At 39.5% G+C, this 20,910-nt stretch overlaps 1 protein-coding gene across 1 annotated transcript; it reads right to left on the bottom strand.

Moving 5' to 3' along the window:
- Window positions 1-598: 598 nt before the first annotated feature.
- On the bottom strand, window positions 599-19,238 carry C1H12orf40 (chromosome 1 C12orf40 homolog). Its single transcript, XM_054202357.1, has 14 exons — window positions 19,055-19,238; window positions 18,321-18,330; window positions 17,375-17,414; window positions 15,193-15,328; window positions 13,493-13,625; window positions 12,936-13,002; window positions 11,010-11,210; window positions 7,806-7,912; window positions 4,693-5,213; window positions 4,383-4,455; window positions 4,065-4,125; window positions 3,441-3,507; window positions 2,270-2,352; window positions 599-1,671 (listed from the first exon to the last, which is right to left on the bottom strand). Exons 1-14 carry the CDS (start codon window positions 19,236-19,238, stop codon window positions 1,048-1,050), a joined length of 2,307 nt encoding a protein of 768 aa, XP_054058332.1. The 3' UTR covers window positions 599-1,047.
- Window positions 19,239-20,910: the final 1,672 nt, after the last annotated feature.

Here is a 20,910-nt window from a genome sequence, read left to right as displayed (position 1 = left end):
CCCCAAGGGAGGAAGCACAACATTCTGACCGTATAAAAGCTGAGCTCCTGCGCTGTTTAAGGAATGGTCACCAGCATTGCTTTTCCCCAAAACCGGTTTGTAATGAAGAGGCTCCCTGCGTGCAGCCAGCTGGCCAGCACCAGCCTATACACACACACACTTTCATATCTATACACACACACAGACACATGTAAGATATATAGATACAGGTATGTATTTATAAGTAAAGGTGTATGGATATATAAGGAGAAGACGTCAGTAGCAGAGGGAGTCTCCCTGCACACTTTACTAGGAACTTTTTAAGATGGAAAGACTATAACCTAGAAACAATATTATGAGAAATTTTTATTTGTTGCGATTTGTAGCTTCACACAAACACTGAAATGAAGAGGAATGCATTTCAGATGTTGAATCTGCAGGCAAAATACAGAAACACAGAAAAGATTTGTCAGTATTAACAGCCAGAGAATGAATCAATAGATCTGCTGTGGAAGGAAGATTAGGTTTTGGTTAGTGTTTTGCATTTTTTTTTATTAAAAAATTAATTCTTTTAAAATTACATTTTATTATCTGTGTGCAGATGTACTTTTTCTGCTGTTTCCCTTTTGTATGTTTAGTACAAAGGTATGACAAAGACTAGTTTGCCTGTTAAAATGGATGAGAATCAGACAATAGTTCTGAACTAACAGCCACACCAAGTATGTTTCGAAGTGGAACAGAATCTTTCCACTACCTTCAAGAGAAGCAAAGTTAATCCGAAACTAGAGAATCCTATGGAAAGGGGGAAAGCCAATCTAATTCCTAAGGTTTATATTTACCAAGCTATTGTAAAATCCTATGTTAACAAAATTGGAGTTGTCTCAAACTCCATAGTTAGAGATAGCAGTAGGTAGATAGAGATGCACAGTTAGTAATAATTTAAAGCAAACAAACAGCAAAAAAATATTTTGTCTAACCAGGCTAGAAAAATCAGAAGATGCCAATTAAACAAAACATGCCGAGAACAGGACAAAACGTCCTGTATTCCTTATGTGTTATTCTAGTTCGTCACAGCTTATCCCTCTCCTTCATTATACCAATGTAGTTGAGCGCCTCCAGAGTCCTCCTGCCGGCCAGCCTCAGGCACTCGTCTCCGGAGGGAAACGCCGCTGTTCCTGCCGCGCCGCCGGTGCCCGCGGGCGGCGGCGCCTCGTGTGCTGGCATTTTGTGCCCTCCAGCGGTGCCTGAGATGCTGGGAGGGGGGAGCCCCCCCGGGCTGCGGGCAGAGGGGAGGGACCTCCCGCAGCTGCACACCCGCAGGGTGCCGCACTGGGTGGCAACATCCACTTTCTCCACTTCTGTAACAGAGCGCTCAGTCTGCGACCAACCATCACGCCCGGTGCTGCGGGTGACAGGCTCACTTTTAAGAGCGTGGTGTAATGAGCTCCTCTCAGGTGGGACGGTGTGGCTTTTATTTTCCTCCTCTGTGGCATGTAAAATAGAGTCTTTTTCCTGAAGATGGTTTGCTTCTTCTCTAGTCAAAATACTGCTGGGCTGGAGAGGCCCGGTTCTGGTGCGAGAGGTCCTGGGGGGCTCTGTACTTGCTGAGGCTGGGATTAGGTTGGCATCGTCTCTCTTCAAGCACCGTTCATTCAGATATTCCCTCTTTTTGACTGTGTTTTCCTCTTCAGACTGTTTGAACAGAATTGTGTGAATGCAACTGTTTAAACATTTCAATAACTAAGGACTAAGTCAATGACTAACTAAAAAATAAATTAATGAAATAAAAAGAAAGGCCAGAACTGTCTGGTTTTGGTTGTTTGGTTTTTTTTCAGTATTTCTTCAGGGGTGTATTCCTGGCCTTTGTTGAAGACAAGGTGGGTAAGGTGGACCTTCACTCTCACACAGTATTTATATTCTTACATTGGGGCATTTTTGTGTCGAGAATGGCTGAGAACACGCAGTGTGTCACATCCTCCTGCCTTACAGGCACGTAATGTAAGGCAGCTATACATCAAGGATGAGAGGAGAAGCTTGTTTAGCTTCTTCCCACAGTCACATTACTGTAATTCCACGAGGCCTGGTATTATCAAGAGACCAGACCACACGTCTGTTAAACTACTTAGGAAAATTTACAGCTAATCATTTCTTATCTTCCTCACACATGATGTTGCCTTGCACAAAACAAAACCATAAATAAGATTCCAGCTACATCCACCCTCAGATGGACTCGGGCAAACAGATATCATTCAAATGTACCCTGCAAACTCATAAAGGGGCAAGTACTCACTGTGTCAGGGCTAGAGCTGAAACAGCTCTCTGCCTGCCTTGGGGAGTAACTGGGAGACTGGCTGCTGAGTGACGACTCCCCATCTGAAAAACGAGACAAAAAGGGAAGAAAGGTTACTCACCAAAAATTCTCCAAATATCCAACTCCCAAGTACAGCATGTAGAATTAAATATTACTACTTAAGATGCCGTTTTAAGGTACTGTTTAAAGAATAAAGTGTTAGTGAGGTCAATCTAGATCTTGGCAGTAGACAATTCATCTTTCAGGGCAACATGTCTTAACAGAAAGTGTGAGATGGGTGCCTCAAAGCTCCAGCTATGCCATTGATGAGCAGAACTCTGCTACCCAAAAAGACGGAGGACTCTGCAGACCAGGGGCAGGGAGAGAAGGGAGCAAACTCCCTGCACACATTGGCTGCCATTCAAGTTATGTCTTTTTCTCTTGGAGGCCCCTGGGAGATCTTCTGCCCTGAAATGCAGCCAGCACAGCTGCCCCTACAGCTACTGAGGGAGCAAACAGGCCGTGGGATCTCCCTGCTGACTCCCCTCACTCTGTCCACATGTGGAACTGCGGCATATAGTCTAGTGGAAGAGAATAAAGACTAGTAAAGTCTAGATGAGTAAAATGGCACATGTCAAACATCTAATGAAGGCATTCATTAATAGAGAAAAACACGTCCAAGATTTTTTCCAACCAACAGAGATCTGCAGGAATAGAAAGAAAGAAAATTACTGGTATTTTCTTGGCATTTTACTGCCTGGTGGTGGTGGTAAACTTGAGTTGTGGTGTTCAAATTAATATTCTTGACCTTTCTCGTGGATATATTTTATTTTTTTTTAGCAGTTACCCCTACTTTCAGAGCTGGCTTTTCAGTTTAGGGGACAACTTTGGAGGAAATGGGACAATGAAAAATATGTGTATAATACTCACCAGAGAGAAGTTAACCTGAATTGATCTCTTCAAGGAAAAGCAAATACAAATAGTTCTTAGTTACCTGGTAATGCTAGTCTTCTTTATACAGTGCTGTGTGAATCAAAAATACAAGCCCTCACCAAATGTAACATCCTAAAAAGATCAAAACACATCTCCCTGGCTTTAAAAGTAACTGTTTTAGTTTCACGTGTAGAGAAAAATCTGATTTTTTACTTAATAATATATAAATGGTACTAACCCTTCTCCATCTTGTGAAGATTTGAACTCAATCCAACCTTATACTCTTTCTCTTGTGCTGCTGTGAACTTTTAAAAATAAGTAAGTGTTAATAGTGAGGGCTCAGTTGGATCAGTACCTCAGGTTAAGTGAGGAACATTCAGTTTCTGCATTACATAAAGGAGACACTACACTGTACCACAAACTATTTTAAGAGGTACAAAACCCCTGAGCACTACTGTATGTACCTGGGTGACTTCTATGGGCAAAATAACTTCAAGATTCTTTATATGTATAGTGGCATAAAGCTTCTTTATCATACTGAAGTGTCCTGCATATAATGTCGGGGCACTGCCTGCAGAATCTGATCCTAAGGGTTAATGGGTAATTTATGCAATTTATTTCAGGCATCAGCTTAGATGTGAATCAAATCATGTAAATTATGGACCTGAAGGGGATTTCTATCTGAACCACTTAAGTAGAAGCTGTTCTTTCTGGGTTCCCTATATAAACAATGCAGGAAAGGCAGCTTCCACAAAAGTTAATTCAGAGAAGCTAAATTCAGTTTCTAACTGTTGGGGACATTCCTTCTCCACCTCAAATGAATGGTAGGTTTGACAAAAAATATGTCTCTTTAAAAAGTTACCTCTTCAAATCCAAAGAGCTTTTTCTGTCTCCAGACTGATTCTTTCACAGACTCGTCATCACTGAGGGATGCAAACACAGAGTTCTCTGGTAAGTGGTTTCCCCTCCTCATTATAGGCAGATAAACAATGGTATAAAGGACTTAAATGTGCATAAGTTTATTCACATTATTCACTAGTATTTTCACTGGGAAAACTTGGGTCCTCAGTAATACTATTTATAATTTTGCCTTCATGTCCTCTTAGCAGGTTCTCTTAAATTCAGCAAGGTCTCTGCAATTATCACCAGTTAATAGATTAATAATTTGCACGGCACTCACCTTTTCTTTCTTGAATAGTTCTGCACATTCTCCTTTAAGTTAATCTGCTGATCATGGTGATAAGCAAATGTCTCTAAAATAAAATGTAAACCTTGATTTTAAGGTGCAATAGCATAAATGCAATTTGAAAATAAATGTTTCTGTCAACTTTTAAAAATAATTTTAATAATTGGATTTAAAATTATATTACTGCATTCTGAAGATTCATCACGTTTTCGGTCAGGGCAGACACATCTCTGGTTATGAAAACATATGTCTTTGAAAGGAGAATAAAAACCTGAACATATGTCCTTATCATAATGACACTCACCATTTTTTTCAAGGTTTGCAGGTTTTTCTTTGTTTTCACAGGGTATGAGGTAGTGCTGTTGCTCATGACAGTCCTGCAGGTAGGTTTTATGAAGTCCACTGGTTTTCTTGTAGCTTGCACTTGAGGCATTGTTACTTTTAAGCAAAATCTGTTCTGGAGCTGTGAAAATGCTTTCAAGGTGTCTGCCTACAGATCTTTTTGCATTGATTGCAGGATAAGCCTCTCTAGTATCATAAGGATAATTTCTGTTGGTCATTTGATTTCTATCATCAGGATCAATGAAAAAAATCTCAGTACTGCTTTGGTTAACGAAAGGATTAAAATGTTTTGTGGAAGGATTAGCATGGATTGGTTGGCTCTCATCTTCAAACAGTGCCAGAAAGGAACAATCTTGGGGAGCTTTTAGTTCTGCAGTTTCTTTCACAACATCAAACAACGGTTCTTTTATTCCTTCACTGTTTTCTGATTCGTTACTGGTCATCATCACTGGATTTTTCCTGGCAGAATTCATAAAGTCTAGCCTGGGGTGCAGGGTTTGGGGAGTAGAAAAGAAAAAACAGTTTGCTCAGTATATAAGTGAAATACCAACTGCTAACACAGTAAATTATAACCCGATGACAAAACTCTCAAAGACTTTACTGCCCATTACACTTGCTTTTGTCACAAATGTACATTATTTCAACTGAAAAAGTGTCCTGTATTTTAATTCCACTTTACAGTAAGGTTATATAAAAAGCATTCAATTTCATGATGTCTCCAAACATACCAAGACATGGAGCACATCCTCCTGAGCAGGGAACTGCGATTTATAAAATCAGCCACAGTATGTCACTGCTGCTCCACCAGCTGACCAAAGAAGTCCACTTTGGGGAAACAAAAAAAGAGAGAGGAAAAAAAAAAAAAAGAGAGAAAAAAAGAAAACGAGGAAGACTGCTTCTTTTGTTCACAGAAATAGTTTGTTCTTCAAGACTACATTTCTCTCCTGTACTAAAAGCCCATAATAAGCTGTGTGTACTGCTTCATTCCTGGTCTCTTTACCAAGTGACTTCCATTTGCACTTGAGGTCAGTAATCCAAATTCAGCACCGAATTTTTCTATTCCACTGTCAGGAGGCCAGTCAGACATTTCATTTTGCCCCTGCTTCCCTAACCCACTTCTGATAGCGGTGGTTTTGAAGACGCTATCATGCTAGCATCATTAGTGTGAAAGCTACCATGCTGTCACTTACTTGACTCTCAGCCTAACATTTTTGCTGCTTTTTTTCTAGGCTTGATCTGCTGACTGACCTTTCAGAAAATCTGAGCAAAAAGTTGAGAGGCTTCTGAAGCACAGAGTTGGCAAAGGTCATTCAAAAAATGCCCTTTCTTTAAAAATTTTTGAGAAATGTTATCAATGGAACTGGAAAACTGAAATGTAGTACAGAAAACTCTTACTGGAGAAAAAATTCTGTAATGTTTTGATCAGCAAATACTCAGAACTGGATAAAGATCCTAGAGAATTTAAATGAGAAAGTAGTGTCCTCTACTTACAGAACAGTTTTAAAGGGCTAAACACACTAGAGTTTGTTTCTGGAGAAACTTGGATAGATCTATGTGAGGAAGATAAAACCATTTTGTGAAGCAATTCAGAGGCTCCTTCTTCACTCCAGCTGAACACTTTGTAATGCTAAGTAAAAGTTAATAGTAGATGAGGAAATAACACATCTAAAATTTTTATTTAATATTTAGTGATCTTGAGGTGCCACAGCTCTCAGATGTATGCACATTGATTACATCATCAGTATGTTATAATTACATTAAACAACTGTATAAGTTTACACTCTACTTTCACGTGCAGGGAAAGAAACTCCCTTTCCAGAAGAACTCTTGAGGTATAAAAATTTATAGCTAAAATGGATGAGGACAAAACGAGGCTGATGATACAAAGAAACGGATTTGAAAAACAGTTGGAAAGAAGATGTTGTTAGTGAACCATGAATGGGCAGAGACCTATGGGAGGTGCCATAAGCAGATGAGGGCAGGCCTGAGGACCTGTGGAGAAATGAAAGGCGAGATGTAGGCAAGGCAAGGTTAGTTAGGGCTTTAATGTAAAGATATTAATTGGGAGTTCACCAAGACAGACAGCAAGGTGAACGTTATCCTCATTTTAGGTTTTGCTGAAGAAAGCTGAGAGAAGCTAGGAGAAGAGAGAAAGAGAAAGTGAAGGTGTCTAAGACTGGAAGCTGATCTGTTCATGTAGTTATCGTGTGGTCAGTGAGCTTATCAGTCACTTGACTCCCCAGGCAAACAGGCTGTAGGTACTTCAGGAACAGCAGTATAACATATGGCCTTGTATGGCTCTATTGATCCAAAGCTAGAGAATGATAGGAACTTGTAACCAGGCAGCAGGCTTACAGAATAAAAAGAGTAAAGGAAGATTAGCCCTGTAAGACTCCTAGATCCCAGGCAAGAGCCCCTGGAAAGGAACTGAAATAACAGTCTGGCCCTAAACTCTCTGTGATTAAAAAGATTTTTAGTCAGCACATACAAAAATAAATATATTCTAGATTTCCATCCATTCTTTTTAAAACCAAAGTGTATATTCTCATAAAAGTATTATTGAACCAATTCTAAAAAAAAAACACAACAAAAAACCAACAAACAAGCTATAGTAGGATTGCATATGAAAGAAAAGGAAAGAAAATGCTTTGTTCCTGGAATCTCAAATGTAAACAATGCAGGTGGAGAAGTTGCTCAATTGCTGCAGTATCAAGGTCATCAGCAAAAGCACTTGCAACAGTGACCAGAACTAATGACAGCTGGGCCAGCTCCCAGTGACCTCTTAGTAAATCTGTGCTTTTCACTCAGGGTGAATTCAGCAACACCATCATATTTGTGACACAAGCGAAAAATAGCTCACGGTTCCAACCGCCTACCTAAAATTCACATCATGATGCCTTTCAGCATATTTAAATAGCTCGGTATGTTCAGACTTCCCATTTAATTTCAATATCTATTTGAAAAACACTAAAAATCAGTGAAAAATCAAGTAGCAATAAGCTTCATATTATCTTAGTATTTTTCTTACTTAAACTTGACTGTTATCTCTCTCTGTAATGGAAAATCACTGCCTACCTATGCAATGGCTTAAACAGTTCCTGAGGCACTGCATCAGACTTCCTGAAAATACACCTGCTTGGATGTTTTGTAATCCAAGGGTCTTGATCAGAACTATTTCCTTGCTGAGAAAATAGTAGAATCTGTCAAACTCTGAATATATGTAATAGTTAATAGTGTTTAAAACATTAAAGTTGTGTTTGCAAACAATATACATGTTTTCTTGCTGTTTTTACTTCTTTTTTTCTTTACAGTAGAAACCCAAACCTCCTTAAAGCCCAATTGAGTTCTGTATAACTCATACTTTTCCATATTTGCGTATACCTGTTAATATTCTAAATGTCCTTTTAGCACCCCATTCTCCCATCGTATGAACAATCTTGATAGCCTGTAACAAGCTGAAGTTCCACTGAAGATGACATAATCATAGAGAGCTGTTTACTGGAAGGGACCTCAAGAGGTATCTAGTCCAACCTCCTCAAAGCAGGACCACCTTTAAGGTTAGGACAGATTGCTCAGGATTGTTCAGGACTGAGATGCCACAACCTGTTTGGGTGGCCTCTTCTTGTGCTTAGCTCCTTTTGTGACAATATTTTTTTCCTATACAAACAGACTTTCCATTGTCGCAACTTGTGACCTTTACTTCTTGCCATTTCACTGTGTACCTCTGGCTCTGTCCTGTCTGTGACTCTGCTTAGACTGTGGAAGACAGCAGTTGGTTTACCCCACACACCCATAGCTTTCTCTTTCCCAGGCTATGAAAGCCCTCTTCGCTCAGTCTCTCTACATTCATCATGTGCTCCAATCCCCTGACAATTTCTGTGGCCCTTCATTGGTCTTGCTACAGTTTGTTCGTCTTGCTACAGTTTTTTCATCTTGCTACTGTTTGTTGATCTCTCTCTTCTACTGGGGGTCCCAAAACTGGGCATGGTATTTCAGATGTGTTCTCACATATGCTGCTCAGGGGGAAATAATCACTTGCCTTTGACTGCTGGGTGTGCTCTTTCCAATACAGCCCTCTATGTAGCTGGCCATCACTGCTAAAAGGGTGCACTGTTGACTTATGTACAACTTGTCATCCACCAGCACCCTTGGGTCCTTCTCTGCAAAATTGCTGCCTACTCAGTCAGTTCCCACATGCACTGAGATGTGGGGTTATTTCTTCTAAGGTGCAAGGCTGGGCTTTGTATGTCTCCTTGTTAAACTCTATGAAGTTCCTGGTGGCCTTCTGTTTGTCAAGATCCCTCTGAGTAGCAGCCCTGCTACTGTAATGATCACTCTCACACTCTGGTGTTCTGCATGAACCTGCTGAGATGCTGAGGGTGCATTCTGTCCCATTGTCCAACTTTCTAATGAAAATGTACCAGACGGTATCAATCTCTGAGAATCCCTGCCATTACTGAGCTGTTGCCAATTAGACTTTAGCCCACAGATGGCTACTTTGAGCATGATGGTAACAGCCAGGTTTTACCTATCTTATTTTCCACTCATCTGGTTCATACTTCCCCACTTTGGCTACTAGGATGCCATGGGAAACCTTGTCAAAAGCCTTCCTAACATGACGGTAAATAATATATCTGCTGCTCTCCCTTATTGATAGAGCTAGTCATTTCATCACAGAAGGCAAACAGATTCATCAGGTGCAGTATGGCCTTGGTAAATCTATACTGGCTGTTCCCAGGGACCTTCTTGTTCTTCATGTACCTTGGAATTGCCTCCGGGAGGTCTAGTTCCATAATCCTTTCAGGGACAGAGGTGAGATGATACTTCCCCAGATCATGCTTATGTTTTTGCAGATGGGCATAACATTTGTGTATTTCTTGTCACTGAGACGCTTTTCTGATCACCACAGTCTTTCAAAGATGATAGACATGTGTCCTGCAGTGGTGTCATCCAACTCCCTCAATATACTTGAATGCACCTTGTCCAGACCCATGTATTTCTTTGTGGCCAGATTACTAAGGATTTCCTAACTTGATCCTTCATTACTGTTTTGTACCACTCTCTCCCAAACTCTACTGAGTTTGAAGATGTGCCAGAGAGCAGACCTTGTCAGAAAAGCCTGAAGCAAAGTAGGTCTTGTGTGACTCAGACTTTTCCATGTCCTTTTGTCACTATGTCATCAACTCTGTTTAGCAGTGGACAGCATTTTCCTTGGTTTCCTTTTGCTGATGACATACCTGTAGCAGTCCTCTTTGCTGCCCTTCTCACACCTTGTGAGTTTCAGCTCTGGCCATCCTAATGCCACCCCTCCAAGCTCGGGGCATGCTTCTGTATTCTTCCTGAGTGGCCTACCCCTCCTTCCACACTTTTTTTTTGCATTTGAGCTCAGTCCGGAGTTTCCTGATTCAGACAAACTGACCTCCAGGACCTTCTCATTCTCTTGCACATTGAGGTGGACTGTTTGAAAACATGTTTCTTGGGCTCCTTTGCTCCTTCAGGTCAGCTTCCTGTAGGTTTCTGCCTACTCCTTCCCTGAACAACCCAATATCTCCCCTTCTGAAGCCCTGAAGTACTCATTCGTCACTTAACTCAAGACTTTAAAATATCGCTAATGATACATGTAGAATTCGTTTTATTCTTTTCAATATATAATATATTTCCTAAAAATAAAGCATATTATGAGAGCCCCCTTATGTTTACTATTACATTTCTAAGGATGCTTCTTTTAAGAACCCCAAAGTTAACAAAAAATAAAAAATAGTAACATGCATCAGAACAAATAGCTTTCAATCATTTCTTAAACTTAACTTGAGCTAAACAGCAGGTTTTCTCAATCCTTTTAGGAACATTGAGAATACTGTAAGAACTATATTACTCACTGAGACACTCCATGATTACAAATTAGGTCACAGTGATCACCTGGGATCATACAATACTCAGTTATATTAATTGTACATTTAAGAAAGCTACATTTTTAACTGTAATACATTTCAACTTTCTTTACAAACCAGAAACAAAAGAAAGCCAGCAGTATGTGACTAAATTTCTTTCTGCAGATATCAGCAATACTGAGAGCTCAGGGAACAAAAGCTCAAGTTTTAACTGTATTTCATAACAATAACAGAAAAATATTTGTATATATGGAATATTCATTGCCACCAGCCTACAAGAACTGTTTATAATTCATAATTATTTTCACCATTACACTAATTTTACACCCCAAATAAATGAAAGTTACTTTAAAATAATTCTGCGGAAATGACAAAATATTAATCAAACCTGGTTTTGCGGGTACTCTACATAGGACTGTTTCCAAGTGTTGCCCATTATGTTTGTGTTGAAATTTTCTTCTGAAAATTGTGTACAGTTAGAGGACCAAAAAACAGAAGAGGACAATGGACAAGCATTAAAAGCTCCCGCTATGTTGTCTTCATGTTCCATACTAGAATCAGCATACGTTAATTCTGTTACCTGTGATAACTAGAAGAAACATAGCAAAGAGACATTTATCTAAAACTGTTTTCGTGTAAGCATAAAGTTAGAAGTAATCAACCTTTCTATATCTTTTACAGCTCTGCACATATATCACCTGAAAGAGAAAATTTTCATGTATTCTGATGTGATTTTTCATTAAAAACATAAGGTAATAAGGGCTAATTTTAGGGAACACATAAGTACCTACTTAAGTTGAAGCACGCACACAAATATTATCCTGAGGAGAGATGTCTATAAATACATTTTTAGCTTTAGAGGTGTAGGTAAATAATCTGCTGACTTGGTTCTTAAGGAGTAAAATGAAAAATAATTTACTCCATTGAGGAGAGGTCTCCAACATGTTGTTATACCAGCAATGCTATGTCAAGCAGATCAGAACACAAGGAGAAATTTGAAGGCAAAACTCATGAAATGCCACTGTATCCACGGCTACACAGAAGTGATGCCTGTAATCCAGTTTATCCAGTGAAAGCAGCACAAAATACCAATGACGTGAAAAGCCTTGCACATTAATTGCACAAAAACTTTGTACCACAAAAACTGTAAGTTTCCAGAAGTCTGAAAATTTTCACTTTCATAGTCCCTCTTTCTGCTTAATAAAGTGGATATATCTTAATTGCTTAAATTGGATATACTTCAACTTATGGAGATTTTAAAAACTGTTCTTTGTAACATACAGGCCTTAGACTATTTTTTTGATCCATATATTAAATTAGCTTTCTGTGTGTGCACACTGCATTATGATGTGTTTTGATGAACTGATGTAAATATATCCATATAAGTGGAAGTTGGGGAGAAACTTAGCTATCATTTTGATGTGTTATTTCTGGCCATGCTAAATGAGAAAGAGTCATAGGGAAGGCCGACTTAATGCAATATCCAAAAAGTAGTGGCAAATCATGGTGATCTTGGCTGAAACACACTAGACAGCTAAACTTTTCACTCATACTAAGTAATTCTTCCTGACTTAAAAGGAAATTCTAACATTAGAAAAATATCTGTCTTTCTCACTCTAGCAAAATGTGCATTTGCAACATGAATGGGCCAAGAACATACAGAACAACACTGTGCAAGCATCTTACCCTCAGAATCCTATCTGATATGAATAGCAGGAGTCAATGGAGCTGTGTTATCAATCAAGTCCTAGTAACCTAAACTAAATGTCTTCTAACAGATTTACTAACTTGGGGGTTTTTTTGTTCGGTTGGTTTTTTTACGCAATGGTGGAATGGGTCATAAAAGAAAACTTAAATTCCATTGAGAGAATGTTTTTCACTGGAATCTCAATGAGTGTATGAACTTCCCTATTGTATCCGCAGAGACTTGTACTTAAGTTCCTCTTAAAGACCCACTTCTGTCTATGCTTCTCACAGTTCATCATTTCATATTTCTGCATATTTTTAATTTATCTGCTGTTGGCCTCAGTCTCTTTCCTGTAATCTCTGTCCTCTGTGACTAGCATAGAGCACAGATATTCTGAAGTATTTTGGAAAATGCCTAAAACAAGGTGAGCTTTCCAAAAAATATGTAAGAAATGGAAGGAACAAATATAAAATGTGACTGGCAAATAACATGTCAATATAGCCTTAAAGAGGAAGACTACCTGTTTCAGTATCAATGGGATTTGGTCACTCTGAAAAATCACTTAAAAATACATTCATTGCTGCACATTTTTAGCTTTACATCAGCAAGGACAATAAACTTACTTACATTATGCTGGTATTTTCCTTTCTCTGAGAGATGCTGCCTTCTGCTGTCCAATACTTGCTTTTGTAACCTTATAAGATGCATAAAACCAGCTCATGAAATATAAGATCTAGAAGTTTAAAAATATTCTAACTACTAATTTTAAAATAATTTAAGAATATTTTTCCACATATCTTAAAAAGGCCTGATTCTTAAGCAGTTATAAGCAGCCAGTGTGTGAGTCAGTCACTTCAGGGTGTCAGATGGAAAAACAGCGTAAGTGGAAAATGCTATTTGAATAGCCTGCTCTGTGAGATAAACTTAGTGTATGTACCTGACATGAGTAAAGAAACATTATTTTTGTTTAAATCTCTCATCTTCATATATAGTTTTTATTTAGAATACATTTATTTACTCTCTCATAGTAAGAGCATCACCGGAATGCCAGGAATGGTTGTGAAACGTCTTCATCTTAGAATGGTATATTTATGTTTACTTAATACCCCAAATATAAGACCATCATGAAATACCTTTTCCAGAACTTCTTTATAGCTTAACTACTGCCTACTTTCTACAAGTACCTGTCCTGGATGTCACCTAAGTCTGACATATGTTGTGTACGTAGTGGTGATGTGGGAAGCTCTATGTTGTGCCTCCTAACAGGTATTTTTACATCCTCAGTGATATCAACGTGGACTGGCTTCCTCACGTTCTCTGCAATGAAATTATTTGGAATGTCAGCACTGGTCTTAGAGAAAGTTTTGAGCTTCCTGAATTTTCATTAGAGTACAAAAGCCCTTGGTTTATGTTTCTAATCCATTTAAAGTCATATATTTTGGTTTCTCTGTTACTAACAATGCAAGCGCTCTATTTTAAAGGGCATTACAGTATAAAATTATTTATGGTCAGCTGCCGTGTGTAGACAGGCTCTGCTGCCCTCCTCAATCACCTTCTAATCCTCCTGAGCATAGGACAACAAATTCTCTGCAATCTGGTTTATGAATATTTCACAGAGCATAAGAGTTAGGACTTAAGTTGTAGAGATGTTTTTTAGGAGTGTAATGATGTATTTTAAGAAAGATACTCTGGGTAGAACTGACAGATTATTCCAAATGCCCCCAAAAGTTATGAAAAATGAACTGGAATACAAATGGACCCATCCAATGGCAAAGGGAAAAAGAAATGGATGTAGGGTAAAATTAACGGATGGAATGAGGAAGGTACATAAGTGTACCAGACTTTAAAGATGAAGTAGGCAATAGCCAAGGTTATTTGATTGCTCTTTTGTCCTGACTTTTTATTCAATCATTATTTTTGTATTTACTTACAATTTTTTATTTTAAAAATGAAACAACACTTATTCAAGCATTAAGTTATAAGTGGAAGAACAAGTACTAAAATATAGCAGTAATAATTAAGGATAACTGATTTTGTTAACTCTGAAGTCATAGAATCATAGAATGTGTTGGGTTGAAAGGGACCTTTAAAGGACATCTAGTCCAACCCCCTGCAGTAAGCAGGGACATCTTTAACTAGATCAGATTGATCAGAGCCCCATCAAGCCTGGCCTTGAATGTCTCCAGGTATAGGGCCTCCACCACCTCCCTGGGCAACCTGTGCCAGTGTCTCACCACCCTCATTGCGAAGAACTTCTTCCTCATGTCTAATCTAAACCTACCCTGCTCTAGTTTAAAACCATTGCCCCTCGTCCAATTGCCCTTGTAAACAGCCCCTCCCCAGCTTTCTTACAGGCCCCCTTCAGGTACTGGAAGGTCGCTATTAGATCTCCCTGGAACCTTCTCTTCTCCAGGCTGAACAACCCCAACTCTCTCAGTCTGCCTTCACAGGAGAGGAGCTCCAGCCCTTTGATCATCTTCATGGCCCTCCTCTGGACCCACTCCAACAGGTCCGTGTCCTTCTCATGCTGGGGGCTCCAGAGCTGGATGCAGTACTCCAGGTGGGGCCTCACGAGAGCAGAGTAGAGGGGGAGAATCACCTCTCTGGATCTGCTGGCCACGGTTCTTTTGATGCAGCCCAGGATGCGATTGACTTTCTGGGCTGCAAGCACGCATTGTTGGCTCATGTCCAGCTTTTCATCCACCAGTACCCCCAAGTCCTTTTCCGCAGGGCTACTCTCTGTTACGTCATCCCTCAGCCTGTATTGATAACGAGGATTGTTCCGACCCAAGTGTGGGACCTTGCACTTGGCCTTGTTGAACTTCATAAGATTAACTTCATAAGTCTGACTTCATAAATCAGAACACTGTTACACTAAACTCACCTCTGTTGTCTTTTGTGGTTGATATCTGGTTAACAACATACAGATTGAGGAGATCTAAACTGACTGATGAACTTTTAGGAGACGATACTCCCAGAAGCTTCATCTTTGATTTAAGCTTCCTCTTTTCAAAGAATTCCTAAATTTTTCAAAAGAGAGAATAAGTTTTTGACAGAAGCTTCAACAACAGGTTAGCAGCATATATAATTCTTAGTAAACAATTCCTAGTAATAAAAGCACATGATTAAATCTCTCTGAGTGCTCACACCCTGTCTACTGTTATTTAGTTTACTTTTATTGCCTTGAAAAAGACTGCAAGTACAATTTGATCATACTCAAAATAAATAACTGTTCTCTTGATGCGAAAATCTCAGTCCTTAAACAGTCATGCCTCAAACTTTGTGTATGATCATTAAAAATATTTCTTTAAAATAAAAGACATACCACAATGCTGCAAGGAAAAAGTCTAAGAAAAAAATTAAACTTGGGCATTTTAGGCAGCTTATAAGCTAGTAGGCAAATAAATCAGCAAGATTACATACACATGGCCATCTATAATGACACAAAGAGTTCATTGTTCTCCAAATTTGTCTTTCTCGACAAAGAAAATAGTCTTGTGACAAAAAAAAAAAGAGAAAAAAATAAAGCAGAAAAATCTCTAAGACTGGGACTTTGGAAAATCTTTTTGTCGCAAGGAGCACTCTGAATGTGTGAGGTGGATAAATATGGAAAATTTGGGACATAAAAATCTCCATTTTGTAGGAGACCATTAATAATCATCCTAAAGTCATTACCACCAAGCACAGCAGATGAATAAATCAAAACAGTAAGATTTTTTTATTTTAATGACAAGAGGGATATTGAAAACTGAAGGCTATGACACAAAATAGCTTTTCTTCTGAAATGCAGTTCCTCTTGTGATTGCAGGTTACATGTAGTTAATATACTCAACGTGCTTGTTGGTAACTATTTTCCAGTATAATTTACTATATCACAATCTTTACCTTTCTAGGATGCTATCATCTTTGGAAAATACCTGTTCTTCAGTTAAGAATATCTGCAGTAAGGTAAATTCAGCCTGTGTTCAAATCAACACTTCAAAATTCATATTGCTTTGGAGTCCACACTCTCAAAACGTATCCATATCCTTCAATGTCCCAGACATTTTCTTCCCATCACCTCTAAATTACAAAATTACTATTAATTGTGTAATGGCAATTACAAAATTACCACTGTGTTTAGTAATTTAGTAATCTAGGACTAAATTACTAAAAACAATCCTGTGTTGGATCCTTTCCTGTTTCCTCTCCTCCACTGAAGCAAATTACATAGTTATAACATAAATCATGTGGCTTAGACCAATAAATCCCTGAGAAAACACATATTTTCAGAACTCACGGGTCTCCAGGAGACTGGGAAAGCGATGGGGGTAACAAGCTGCTCGTTGTTCCCACATTCCCTCAGGTAAAATTTTTAATTTCAGAGATTGTCTCCATACCGTCAGCCTGTTTTCCCACCTCCTGTATATGCCAGCGCATCTGCTCTGAGCATTGTGGGGTACCAGCTTCGGTGGTGGAGCTTCCCCATACTGTCTGGTTTTTCCTTGCTGCTGAGGAGGAAACTGCCTCCTCTTACTATAGTTACAACTATCTTCTCTTACTGTTTTCTCTCTTTCCTGTTTGAAATGTCTTCTGCTATGCTAGAGATAAATTTGATTCTATTATTTCATTTTCACATTCAAAATACAAATAAGCTGCCCTACTTTTGCCAATACCAGAATAAAATACTTCAGTGACCCTAACATTCTTTTATGTAGCCCAGGAAAATAGCTGTGCATATGTGTGTTAGGCTAGCTGATCACGTGTTGTCACTGTGAGGCTTCAAGCAATCCTGTGTGTCAGCACATACCAACAAAATATAGTAACAGAATTTATTCAGTAAAACTTAAGTAGGGCACATTCATTCATTCATTCATTCATTCATGCCTTCTCCTCCTCTCTCCTCTTCCTGCTGGAATTCAGTGTGGTAAACCTAGACTTAGAAGTTACATGTAGTCAAGAAAACACATTACAAGTGTTACGCTACAGTTTTGAGTCTCACTCCAAATGCTTTGAAAGTTTTTCCTAAGTGAATAAACTAAAGCATTTATTTAACTATAAAATCCAAGATGGCTAGAACTGCTTACCTTTTGCTTTCTCCTTTCCTGCTTTAATACGATTCTGCTCCTGAAACATGCAAATAATTATTGTTTTAGTTGTGAGAGTATAATATTGAGTCACGGCTTGAATTTCTCACCAATTGAGAATTGTATTGAGAATTTAGGACACGTGGTGTGGTGTGGTGTGTTACGTTATGTTATGTGTACGTTATGTTATGTTATGTTATGTTATGTTATGTTATGTTATGTTATGTTATGTTATGTTATGTTATGTTGGATCAAAATTTCAGGTAGTAAAGTCAACATGTCTCCAGTGAAGTCACTTTGATCCCAGTTTACTCAGGAAAGGATAGGACCACATTCTATCTTAAGGATACCAAATACATCGAACATTCAGAAGGAAAACATTTTGGACATTCAACCTGTAATGCAACATTTAATCAATTCTTAATTTCTTAAAACATTATATCTTTGTCAATATATTCATTTCTCCTAATTTTCTTTGTCACACTGCAAAGCCATGCTAGCAAAGAAAATAAAGGAGCACAGTACAAGTTTCTACCTTTTGGGACTTTACAGAATATTGTGAACATTTTGTAAAATGACACTACAAGTTTTATCAAGCTGCTGTTAAGTAATGCAATATAGGAGACAGTTATACCTTAAACTACATATCTCACTTGTTAAACATAGTCTTAAATTAATTGCCTACAGGACATGGTGCATAAAATTGGAGCTTAGTTCAATTTTATGAGCAGGGTGAGCATGGCTGCAGTCCTGGGGTCAGTAAGATTAGGACTTTTTTTTGAGAGTTAGAAATATGGACTATCCCCTTGGAATTACCTTTTTTTTTTTTTTTTACACTGTGCTTAAAGTTAGAACATTTTCTAAACATCTGCACATAACATTTACCCTTGCAGTAGGTAGAAGCTCCAGTAAAGGACAGTTTTTCTGATGCAAATCCCAGACTCACCTGAGGAATCCTGACAGGTAATTAACAGTATCAGAAAACAGCAGAATGATTTGCTATTTGCATGCAATACTCCTACACTTTGCTTTTTCTTACAGACAGAACAGTATGATAGACAGGCATTTAGGACAAAGTTGTGGTCGGTTTTGGTTTTTTTCCAAACTGAAGCTCTCCCTTCCCCCTGCTTCACAAAGGCAACGTTCAGAAACCTCATTTTGCTCGGAAGACTTCCAGATGGGTAAGGCATTGTTTTAGTTTGATTCTGCGTAGAATGAGAATGGTTATAAAACTGTGTTTAGCAAAGCCACTTTCAAATGGTTCACCAAATCTGTGGGGTTTAAGTTTCTAGTAAATAGGCAGATGGCACAGCACCTAAAGAAACTGAATATTATCCTTTTTTTTTTTAACATTACAACTCAGTTGGTGATCATTTTACTATTTCAGTGAATCTCAGTAACTATACATCTTTCCAAATGATAACCACTGCCATTTGTCAGGGCGTGAGGAAAGGCCCAGGCGGGATGGCCTCCCCCAGCCCCAGCCTGCAGAGAGTCATGAGGCCCAAACGTGACACACCCTGCCTGGTGTGGGAGGGCATCTGTGTGTCCCCACACAGACTGCTTCAGGTGGGGACAGCGCGGCTGGTCTGTGAGGGGACACCAGGGCTATCACTCATACCATGGCTGTATCTGGTCTGTGATGGGACACCGGGGCTGTCACACACAGCATGGCTGTACCTGTTCCATGAGGGGACACCAGGGCTGTCACACACACCATGGATTTACCCATCTGTGAGGGGACATCAGGGCTGTCACACACACCATTGGCTGTATCTGGTCTGTGAAGGGACACCAGGGCTGTCACACACACCATGGCTGTATCTGGTCTGTGAAGGGTCACCAGGGCTGTCACACACACCATGGCTGTGCCCAGTCCGTGAGGGGACACTGGCTCAGCATGGAGCCATTTCTGGCAGCCTTTGAAGAGTTTCACTCACCGGCTGCCGCCAACCCAGTTCATTTTCTGCTGCTGAGAAAGGAGGGCAGGCTGTGGTGTGCGGTGCTGGGGCTGGAGAGGGCAGGCAATGGCCACCACAGGGGTGGTTTGCCGCCTCCTGGCAAGGCCACAGAGCCCTCCTGCAGGGCCTCCTCCTCCCTAGGAGCGCCAGGGCAGCTGCTCTCCATGCCCCAGGCTGCCCAGTGCTGGCAGGAAAGAGGGAGAGGGTGGTACAGGGACAGATAGCGAAAGGAGAAGGATGCAGAAAGCCAGGCTGATGTGGAGGATGCGATGATCTGGTTGCTGCCACCCTTCCTCTACCACTGGCCCTTCCATACAGGCTGCTGCTAGAAGCCATTGCCCTTTTGCAAGGGAATCACAAGCCTCTTGCTGTCCCAAGTGAATCAAATTCACAGTTATTGGAGCAGCTTACTCAGCTGTTGATGTTTTGTCTTTTAGGCCCAGCTTGTGGTGTCATTGCTACAACCGCCATCATTTTTAGTGCAAAAGAAAAGCACCATCTTGTCTTCCTCAGATATTTTAGAGGTGATGGGGGAATCGATGAGCATTTTCTACTAGTAGCCACTGTTGCCCTTGGAGCTGCCTGATGAGGTTTTGTGAGTAAGTAGCGACAAACCCTCGAGGAGGGACGCAGAGCTGCAGGTGCTCCCTGTGCTCCTGGGGCATCTCTGCAGCAACGCAGCCTCCCTCGCTCCCTTCCCTCTGACTCGCTGCCAGAGCTGCAGCGAGCAAAGGCACCCGTTTACAAAACAGCCATTAACATTCTACATAAATCTCCTCCTGCAGTGTTTCCTTACTGAGTTATCTTTAGCCTAACATTTTTTCAGGGTACCAACGCTCAATTGCTATTTGCACAGCAATGTGGAGAGTCCTCAGAGGAGATATTAGGAGCCCAGTATTAAAACTGAACCAAGTTTTTTTCTTTCTAACACCTTTAATTTCCCGAGGGTGTTTATAGAATCAACAGCTATAATATTATAAAAGTGAAAAGATCTGCTTTAAAATATCACCAATTAAACTGAATGAACTTACTGAACAGAATGTTTTATTTTTGTGATAGTCCCTGTATTTCTGATAAGAAATAATTGCTTCTTGTAACAAAATTAGATTAAAATCTTCATAGCAAAAATATCTATATTTTAAGTGCGTGCCTCCACAGCTAATATAACAGATGACGGACTGAAAGATTTTTTTAACTCATTTCATCACTGGAAATGATCCTTTTTATTTTGTTGACATTTCCATCTAGTGTAAATGTTTAACTTGTTAATACTATGTCTAAGAAGTTGTTTCAGGCATGACATAACCAAATCACTTTTACTTTTATTTTTCTAACATATGATATTTCCTGTACCACCCTTACTTTTACTCTTCCACAGCAGTATCTGGATTTAAAGGAAAAGACTTCACTTTTCTTTATGTTTGATATATTGAGTCTGGTAGTTAGCAGTAGTTAGTAGAATCAGGAAAAGTGACATGGCAGCTTCAATTAACTATTTTTCAACATAAGAAATCTTCCTTTCCTCAAATTATTTTCTGCAGATAAAGCTAAAACACATTTCAAAGGGTCATAAAA

The sequence above is a fragment of the Rissa tridactyla genome, chromosome 1, assembly GCF_028500815.1.
Source record: "Rissa tridactyla isolate bRisTri1 chromosome 1, bRisTri1.patW.cur.20221130, whole genome shotgun sequence".
NCBI classification, from domain to species: domain Eukaryota; kingdom Metazoa; phylum Chordata; class Aves; order Charadriiformes; family Laridae; genus Rissa; species Rissa tridactyla.
Note: the sequence above shows the minus strand (reverse complement) of the source record. Positions and strands in the feature narration are given on the sequence as shown.